At 44.5% G+C, this 10,441-nt stretch overlaps 1 protein-coding gene across 1 annotated transcript in view; it reads left to right on the top strand.

The window, feature by feature from the left end:
* The first annotated feature begins 412 nt into the window (after positions 1 to 412).
* The window catches only part of MED26 (mediator complex subunit 26), a 69,311-nt gene continuing 59,282 nt past the window's right edge, over positions 413 to 10,441 (top strand). The window contains exon 1 of the mRNA XM_069216887.1: positions 413 to 750. Within this exon, the coding sequence (XP_069072988.1) occupies positions 679 to 750 (72 nt within the window). The 5' untranslated portion in view covers positions 413 to 678. The remainder of the gene's footprint in view (positions 751 to 10,441) is intronic.

The raw sequence follows: 10,441 nt of genomic DNA, 5'->3' as shown, positions 1-10,441 counted from the left end.
CTGCATCACTTGTTGAAAGATTTGAGGAGGTCACACTCCGGACAGCAGGGGGAAGGGGCTTAGTAGAAACCTGACCCAGGGGCAGCGTGACCCGCCGGGCTCCTGAGGCCACTGGGGCGTGACATGTGCCAGTGACGGGCCGAGTCTGTTTTTTATGTCTATGCTAGTCGGCGGTTGTTGTCGCAGTCTGTCTTTTATGTCGCTGAAGAAGTGTTGACTTGCTCCCCTTTCAGGGTTTTCCACCGTGAATGCTGCAGTCCCTCTTCTCTGTCCGCGAACACAGACCTACGCGCGTTAGTCCGTCTTCGCCTTCCACCGTGACAGGCACAGGTCCTCCTGGAGACCCGGGAGCGTGCTGTGCGTGCGGAGCGCGGCGGACGCAAGTCGCTCTCCTGACGTCACAAAGCGTGCCGCGCTCGGATTTTTCCCATCGGCCCCCGCGCTGGCCCCTGCTCTGAGGCAGCAGCAGAGGCAGCGGCGGTGGTTCGGTGCGGGCGAGGCGGCCGCCGGGGGCGGCCTGCAGCGGCGTCTCAGCGCGCGGCGGCTCCCCCAGCATGCGGCCCCGCCGAGCCCGGGGCGGACAGTGAGCCGCGGGCCCGGCCGGCCAAGCACTTTGCCCCCCAGGACAGACCTGGCCGCCGCCTCCGCCGCGCAGGCCGTAGGCAGCAGCAACGGGCAATGACCGCGGCTCCGGCAACCCCGCAGCAGATCAGGGACCGGCTGCTGCAGGCCATCGACGCCCAGAGCAACGTGAGTAGCCGGTGTGACCCTGGGGTGGGAGAGCAGGACAAGTGTTCAGTTCCGGGGGTGCACCTGGAGCTGCTTGGAGGAGGTCGGGGCAGCCAACCCGAGGCGCACCCGGGACCGGGGGTCACTGACAGGAAGCCGCAGGGTCCTGCTGGGCGAGTATGAGGCACTGTCTCGGGTGTGGTTGGGGAAGGAAGAGAAGAGACTGGGGTAATCTTTGTGGGTGCAGCCAGTGCTGCTTGGGGCAGTGTAGAGTAAGCAGTCTCTGACATCAGCCTGGGGTAGACACGAAACTGGGAGTCAATGAGCGAAATCCGCAGGGTGCTGCTAGGGGCCTGTGTAGACAGCACTGCACCGGTTGTGGGAGCCGACAGTGGCAGGAGGGAGAGCAGGGCACCGCTTCACTTCTGTGGGTGCACCAAGTGCTCCTTGGAGATGTCTAGCTTGAGCAGTACCCTTGTGCTCGTGCCTTACACCGGGCTGAGGCAGACACGGTTACTGACAGATATACAAAGGGTGCCGCTGTATGTATGTAAAGACAACAGTACTACTAGGAGTGGCGGAGGACACTAGGAGTAGGAACAGTAAGAACTGCGTGCATGACCCAGATCTGAAACTAGTAGTCACCCCCAGGAATGTCCACAGCAGAGTTCGTAGTGCAGAGAGGAAGCACTACGCCAGCCGGGGTGTGTGTCATGCTCGAAAGTGCTAAAAGATGAGGCTGTATTTACTACAGGCGTTAACCCATAGCTCTCTGGGTTAGAGTTATGTGGAGTACTAGTTATTTTATCAGTTCTGCCCAGAACTAAACTGGGACCGTTGTCACTATCACACATTCTCTCGCACTTTGCTATTTGGTGAACGCTTTGACCGTGTTATAGCTGTATGACAGACAACGAAGGTGTTTATAGTTGGGGTAGAGCGTAGCAAATAGGGACCTGTTACTATCTTCTTCGGATAGTGGTTTGCTGGAGAATAAACGGGCTGTCCCACCTGTGGTAACACCAGGAGATTAGATGATCTAGTATTGTGGTCACGAGAAGAGTTTTTGGGCTAGTACTAGAAACGGCGACTGCAGGGGCAGCTTTAGGCAGAATGGGTGACACCTGAACGCTTTCTACTACCACTGTCGGACTTGGAGTTAATGGAATATACTCGCTATCCAGTAGACATGAGTGTTATGCAACATACGTCCTAATGGCAGCACCGTTTAGTCTGGCAGTAAGAATCCAATCTGTAGTAAATCTTAGTTTTGATTATCATTCTTTTATCCCATATATAAGCCAGAAGTGTTTAAGAGGGCCTCGAAGCCAGTTTAGAGACTTCGTCCCAAAGCCAAGAACAGAGAATCGTGCAGAAGCATTGGAAATGGTTACAATGGTTGTGACTCATGACACTCCTTTCTCAGCCACACGCAATTTATATGGTGTCTCCAGCTTTCCCCAAGACCACTGAAGCCATCAGTCTGAGTCGCATGGTTTACTGGTCTTATGCCTCTTTGAGTCTGCACCAAAATGTTGAAGGCATAAGGTATGAAAGGAAAGTTGTGCTTTCACCGCTCAATCCTAAACCCAAGAAACTTGGTGTGATTCGTGAATAAGAGGGCTGTTTTACTGCACCAGAATGGTGGTAATTTTATTATCTTTGTAAGTTCCCGTGTCGTGCGTCAGATGGTATGAGAATGTTTTAGAAATCGTGGTTTACAAAAAAGTGATAAGGGCGATATTGGTATCCGCTCCCCAATAATGTCTATCATTCAACTCTAAAAGCGCTTTTGGTAAAGGTGCTGTGGACTCTCTGGAGAGAGGGCCCCTAGGATGTGTAGACAGTGAGAATATTAATTTTACTATGACATTTTATAAAGAGCTGCTTTGTGGCTTTCAGCTATTCATTTCTATGATTTTCATGGTAGTTGGGCAAGCTTGCGAATCTGTCAGTAGATGCAGTTTTTGCATTCTGTTGGGTCATGTGGGTTTGTTACAGGTAGTCGTTGTATATAATGGACTGATATCAAACCTGTGGTGGGGAGTTTTTATTATGTCACATTTCTGTGGCATAGGAGCTGGTGATGTTTTAGTCTTGGGCATTTAACTAACAAGCTGTCCATGTGAAGGGGGTGTGAACTGCTAATCAGACACTCATCCCCTTCTATACAATATCTGAAAATTTGGATTTGGTTTTGGCTGTCATCCTTGCAGTTAACATGCTTGGCTCCAGATTCTGCTCTTGGTCACTTTAATTTTGCCATCACTGCTGTTTTTGCTTTGCAGCCTTCTATGTACCCATTCATCCTAATGTAACGCGTATTACAGTTGCTGTGCAATGCAGCCCCAGAGTTCAATGAAAAGTATTTATTCACACACACAGGACTCGCAGCTTTCCTGTGTTGGCACTAGTCCTTTCTCACCACGTAGATCTGAAGTTCTCCCTCAGTAAGAGTAGGGATGGGAACTACAGAGGTCCTGGCTGCAGGTTCTGACTCCCCTTTGTGGCTTCTTTGACCAGAACTCTTTCATTGCCAACATTGGTACCCTTTGTTTACTGGGTCTTCCTGATACTCTGCATTGCATGCTTATATGGTAACATTGCTCTTTGTCTGGAAATGGGCTTGCTGTGTCTCAACTATTAGGGTATTCACTTGTACCAGTATGGCTTCTATGTATTGCAGACTACCCTTGAATTATGTTTCTATTCTTTCATGTAGATGTGTAAGTATCCTGTTTGAATTTAAAATTATGGCAGCTGGGGCTTAGGTTAATGAGCATCTAACAATTCTACATATTCTTATGAGGTTCAAATGATATACTCATGTAGTGTTGGCTCAATGAGTCACCTCCTATTCACTGAGGTAAATTAATTGTAGCTTAATGACAGTTGGGAGTGATGCTTTTAAAGTATTGTTTGAATCAAGTTTTTTTTTTTCTTTAAATTTAGACTATATAAGATAGCTCGATTTACTATCTCTTATGTTACTTTTTTGGTGAATGTCTCTCAGAAGCTGATTAACCCACGGGTATACTATTTGTATGTAGCTCTTAACACACCCATTTACGTTTGTAGTGCTGTGAACAATGGTTAATCCGGCTCTTTGTCAGTGAGGGGGAAGCATTTTGGAAAAATCATTATTCATTTGATGACAATCCTGGTGCTGCATGATGCGCTTTACAAGCGGCCAGCATTACATAATATGGATAATTGAAGTAGTTATATTCCTAGGAAAGCTGAGTTGCTCCCTGCAATCCACTCACTGGTCTCTGAAGCAGCTCCTTGAATCCACGCAAGCTAAAGTGATTGAGAGCCTGTACAACATCCTTCCTTTGTAAGGTTTAGCTTTGAGAGTCAGTGCCGTTTTGTTCCCTGTGTTTCAAATTTAGGAAACTATTTTAGAAGAAAGCTTTTGAGCAGACATTGATTCCCGATAGCATCTATAACTATATCTACATTTTTGCTATTGCTTTTTCAAACCAAGCAATAAGTTCATATGTAGTACTAGAGGCTGATACAGGCAATATCGCACTTGGGGCCAGATGTACGAAAAGATTTTACCCATTCTGTGTCTGTGGGAAACTGTGTTTGTACAAATGACCCTTGGTTTCTATTTTAATTGTGGATACCTTTTAATAAAAAAAATACAGTATTAAATTAATAGAGGAGAGTCTGCACTGTAACATATATACTGATGATTCTACCCAATGGGATGACATTTACAGAAAAAAATTGTCAAAGTATATCACAAAGATAATGTTGCTACTTCCACTATAAAACGGTCTGCGTAACATGCATTGATTCAACACCAATATAACTGCACAAAAGTGACATGATATAGCCCATCAAAAGTGAAAATTCAATGGTGTGTGTGCAGTGATTCTTTTTGTGTACAAGCTTTCGGGGTGAGCCTTCAGACGGGGTCCAAGAAAAATGGGATGTCAAAAAATAAAGTTGTGCTTCCCATGTTCATTCCCATAGGACATTTAGACAAGACTACATCCCAAAACGCTAGATGGAATTAAACCAAATTTAGCAGAAAGTTAGGTTTTGGGACGCAGATTGTGATTTTGCTTATTTGGTGTAAATCTGTTCAGTAATGTTTGAATAAATTTAAGGGAAAACAAATTTGTGTATCTCTGGCCGGGGCACTGTAGTGATTATTTTTGTGAATAATTTAATTTTTGCAAATGCATGTGCACAAAGAAGTGCTGTAATGGGCTGACCGCAGCCTGACTAGAAAGTTGCAGCTGCCATCTTATTTCACAGGACACGGTCCCCGGCGTGAAATTCCTAATTGAAAGTGGCATAAGGGGTCAGGATAAAAGGTACCCTGACCCAGGGGTATGATTCAGGTGTGTTTTAGGGTCTGTTAGACCTGGCATGCTTGGCATGGTCTCCTATGTCTTTTTTTTTTTGCCTCTGCTTCCCATGTTTTGACTGTGTGCTGGACTCTGTTTTTGGTACTCCGGGCACATTACCACTGCTGACCAGTGCTAAAGTGCAAGTGCTTCCTGTGTATATTGTATGTGTAATTGGCTTTTCCCTGATTGGCACGTTTGATTTCCTACTAACCCTTTTACTGTAGTACACTAGAGGTGCCTAGGGCCTGCAAATCAAATTCTACTAGTGGGCCTGCGGCACTGATTGTGCCACCCACAAGTAGTCCTGTAAACATGGCTCAGACCTGCCACTGCAGTGTCTATGTATGCAGTTTCAAACTGCCAATTCGAACCGGCAAGTGTACCCACATTCCAGACCTAAACCTTCCCTTCCTATACATGTAAGGCACCCCTAAGGTGGGTAGCCCCATGGGCAGGGTGCAATGTATGTTAAAGGTGGGACATGTCCTAACAGTGCAATACTGCCAAATTTGTTTTTCACTGTTGCAAGGCCTATCTCTCGTATGTTAACATGGGAGCTACCTTTAAATAACTTAAGCGCAGTTTCCCTTTGGGAGCTTATAGAGAGATGGAGTTTGGGGATTCTGAACTCACAATTTAAAAATACATCTTTTGGTAAAGTTTATTTTTTTTTAAATTGTTTGGTTGAAAACACCACTTTTAGAAAGTGGTAATTTTCTTGCTTGAAACTTTGTGACTCCGCCTGCTTGTGTATTTCCTGTCTTAGTCAGACTGACAGTTGGGCTGTTTGTGAATCTCCACTGGAAAGTGACACATGGAGTTTGGGTCTAGCCTGCATACCTCAATGAGCTATCTGGGCTAGAGTGGAGGGAGGAGTGCTAACTTACACCTGAATGGGCCGTGTCTACCCTCATACAATGCAGTCTCCAACCCCCTGGTGTGTCTCTGGGGCCAGACATGTGCTAGGCACGATCTTGTGAACAACTGAGACTTTCCTTTGAAGTTTGCCTACTTCAAAGGCAGAAAGGGGTATAAACAGTGGACTCAAAAACCCCAGATTGTTAGATTACTTGAGGAACCTCTGCCAAGGAGAAGAGCTGGAGGAAGAGTACTGCTGACTTTACTTGTGACTGTGCTTTGCTGGGTTGGCCTGCAGTTGCTGCTTCTGCCTGAAAGAGGACAAAGACTGGACTTTGTGATATATTCCTGCTTGTGAAGAATCTCTAAGGGCTTGGACTGAGCTTGCCTCCTGTTTTGAAGTCTCAGGGCCATCAAAGACTTCCTCTGTCAGCACCTGGACTTTCTGCTGAGACTCCTGCCCTGTCGAGTGGTGCCCTATCCCATCCCTGGGCCCTTAAGAAGGGAATCTGGTAGCACAAGGACTGAAATCCATGCACAGAAAGCAGTGTATGGAAAATTGTGGAGCTTCAAATGCAACATAGCTGTAAAATTGGCGCACCACCTGCCTTATGGCTGAAATTGACGCACCACCTGCATCGCAGCTGGGAAATCGACACATCACCTGCATCGCTGCTGGAGAAACTGCGCAACATATGCTTGCGGCTGCTGAAAACGACTCAAATCCTACGCAGCACACTTTTCCGCCACCTTGCGGTCAGCTTTCTTGCGCATCATCGCATCATCGCTGGGCGTCGGAATCAACGTATACCTGTGTGGACCGAGGTGCCATGCCCGGAAAACGCCGCAAGGCCTTAGTTGTGAGTGAGAAAACAATGTATTGATGACTTCTTCGCACGCTTGCCTGGCTGACTTTATTTTTGATGCAAACCAGGTACTTTGTGTAACAATATTTCTACACATACTTTACTCATTGCCTTTGAAATAAGCCTGTATGCTTGTGCCAAGCTCCCAAGGCGGGGGGTGGAGGGGTTAGCTAAGTGTGTATCTCCATTGCCCTGACTAGAGTGAGGGTTCATGCTTGTTCAGCGGACAAACTGACTGACAACCAAAGACCCCATTTGTAATGGGGGCAAATGGGTTTATAATAATTTTGTGTCGCCATGCAGAATATTTGCAAAAATGTACTAATTTCTGCTAGTTATTTGCACTATGTTCTCGAATATAAAAAAAACTTTGAAAGAAAACTCACTCATTCATACACTAATTCATTCACTTTTTCACTCATTCATGCACCCACTCAGACACACACCCACTCACAGATTTACTGAATGGCCAACCTACACTGCACACAGCCAAAGGACGTGCGGTGCTGGTGGTTGGTGGCTGGAGCCTGACTGCAGGCTATGTGTGCTGGGGGTTGGAATAACTTATAATAATTACAATTACTTGAACTTAAAATCCAGTGATAAGAGAACTGTACATGGCAAGGGCGCCAGTTATAGTTACTTGAAATAACTCTAACTGCTGAATTTCTATGGTTTGGTACAAGTAAATTCAGAACCCAACTATAACGTCCCTGTAGCCTTTTATTTTTTCTTCTTTTTTTTCTTCTGTCTCTTCAGTGACTATATATATCTCTCCCCCTCTTCCCCCCCCCCCCCCCCCCCCCCCCCCCCCCCCCCCCCCCCCCCCCCCCCCAAGTCAAAGATTTGTGCTTCAGATTTGTAAATTTGCAAGAGAGTAAGGATGTTTTCTCACCCCACCATGTGTCTGTTAATTTTCCAATATTCCTGTGACAGCCAGCTTGTTCTAACAGTTAGAATAAGTCTTCCTCAGGTTGTGTGTGTGTGTGTGTGTGTGTATGTATATGTGTATATATATATATATATATATATATATATATATTATGGTTTTATCCACACAAAACCATAGAACTTCAGCAGTTATACTTATTCCCCACCCCCCAAAAAAACCTGGTAAACTTCAGTGTTTTTTAACGTACTGTAACATATGATTACTATATGTTAATACAGCCATGCACAGCCTTTTGCATTGTGTGGCAGGGATTAGCGGCATGCGCCCAACCCCAAAATTTTTTTTCTTCACTGTTCTTAGGGTACACGGATCCTTCGTGAAGTTACACTTGGGGCCCGCTGTATCTGCCCCCCCAAAAAACTTAGGGGCAATTTCTTGCCCTCAAAGGGAGCCCACCCCCATGTGTCCTCTGGGGTCAGGATACCTTTATCCTGACCTCTTGTGAGTTTTTTTCACACCTTATTTTTCCCTCACCCGGCCAAGCAACAAAGAAAATGACAGCCACAGTTTTGCTTTCAGGTTGCAGCCAGTCAATCAGGACATTGCTTCTTGCCCGAATCCACAGATCCCCTGCGAGTTGACCTGCTTTCCTAGATATCTATATATTTTTCCCTTTAATAACTCTAAATCTACTAAACAGAATAACACCACATTTCAAAAAGGGCTTTTTTCTAGACCAAGTTCTAGATTTTTTGCCAAATTTGTTGGTGTTAAGTTCAGTGGTTTGGGCTGTAGCCATGCCTTTAAAAAAAAACGTTGCATGGTCAAAAAGCATTTTGGGATACCCCCCTCCCCCCTTTTCAGCCCCGGCTTGACGAATCACCCAAAAGCTTTCTAGATAGCAGCTGTACTAACTTGGATCCTAGTTTTGAAAAATTCGTGAAGATTCATCCAATGGAGTCAGTTATTAGCAAATCAAAAACTGCTTTATCTATGGGAAAAGTTGGTCCTAGCTATGGACTACCTACCGTTTATCGCAAGTATGATCAATCTTTCTATCAGATGTGCTTCACAATCTCACACTGAACTTCTGTAGCTGACTGTGCAGAAATTATCCTGTTGACTTTGAAACCACTTTATTCCGGATGAACACCCTTGAGACATTAATCTGTACTGCCCCATATGCTATGTTTTGCTTGTGCTTATTATGAAAATCCTCTTAAGGTTATGTTCCATTTGTTAGAGCGCAGTTAGTCCCAACTTAAAATCAGTTCTTTATGCAGCAGTGGGCCAGTTGGAGAACTGACAATAAGGTGCATGGCTGTAGAGAATGCATTGTCTTTGGAGGCAATTAATACTGAGCCATCTAGAACAATGATTCTCAAACTTTTTACAGTCCCCTCTGTTTTTATAAGGACAAGCTTTTGCGACCAATCTAGCTGCAATGAACATGAGTCGGACAATATATATGTTTTTCAATTTAATAAGGGCAATCATTTTTAAACTTTACAACCTTGACCAGCCCCTGTGATACTGTGGCCAATTGATCTGTCAAAAAAAAAAATGGCTGGTGGTGCACGGCAATAGTCTGGAGCTGGAACACTTTTCAGAGTGGGGTGCTGGCCTGTGACATTCATGCACTAACAATACAAGGCTTCTGAAAAATGTTGGTGATTTTTAACAAATCTTTAAAAAAAAAAAAAAAACTTTTGCACAGGAGTATCCTGGTAAGGCATTATATCAATTGTTTGGGAAAACAAGGCTCAGTGGTGCATTTTATATAGTGCGCCATTGCCATTTGAGCATTTCACACGAGCACCAGATTATGACATGATTTTTATTTTTTTTTCAAATATATATGAGCAGGATATTAAGAGATTTGCCCAGATTCAACTGTTGGAGGTAGTGTTGAGCCAATACCAGGACACAAGCCTGGTTCCACTGCTCCAAAGTCAGTAGCTCAGCTGAGACCATTAGACCACATCTGTATTGCTCAAAATATGTGTGAAAGTCATACACCAGTGGTGTGGTTTTCTATGCTCTTGTATAGTGAGCACGTTCTCTGTTAAAATGTCTTTGTGAAGTTAAAATAAAAAAATTAAAAAAAGCAACAAATACTGAAAGGTTCACACCAAATCTTGTTTGGGAATACTTGCAAAGCTTTGTTTTAAAAATAGACTTGGGAACACTTCAGCACATTTTGCATTGGTGCATAAACAGGGTTAATTATTTTAAATATTACTTGTATGTAGACCAGAACTTTTACAGCTCATCAGGGGTCATGGCCAACAATTTGGGAAACGTTGATATAGACTGATTAATTCAGCGCTATATAGGTCCTTTATTTGTCAGGTATTAAAAATATCACCTATTATAAGTTTCTGAGGAATAACATGCAGATTTTGGTCCTTAACTGCTCTAAATTGTCATGGTATGGTAACTCACTAAATTTTCCCATGTTCAATTTTGGGAAGTTTGACCTACCTAAATTTAACAAAGGGTGATTTATTGCACTTTGTAATTGCAGGTTATAGTAAATGTCACCCAACTCATGTTGCACAACTCAGTGTTGTGCGACACCCAACAGGTGTCTCACAACACCGACCTATTCATAATCTAGGCCTAGGTGAGTGGGGTATTAAAAATGAAGACAACCGGAAATCAGTTTTAATATTTCTGCTAGTTGTCTGCAGTGGCATTCGGATTATGTAGTCCAGAATTACCCATAA

The sequence above is a fragment of the Pleurodeles waltl genome, chromosome 12, assembly GCF_031143425.1.
Source record: "Pleurodeles waltl isolate 20211129_DDA chromosome 12, aPleWal1.hap1.20221129, whole genome shotgun sequence".
In the NCBI taxonomy this organism is placed as follows: Eukaryota; Metazoa; Chordata; class Amphibia; order Caudata; family Salamandridae; genus Pleurodeles; species Pleurodeles waltl.
Note: the sequence above shows the minus strand (reverse complement) of the source record. Positions and strands in the feature narration are given on the sequence as shown.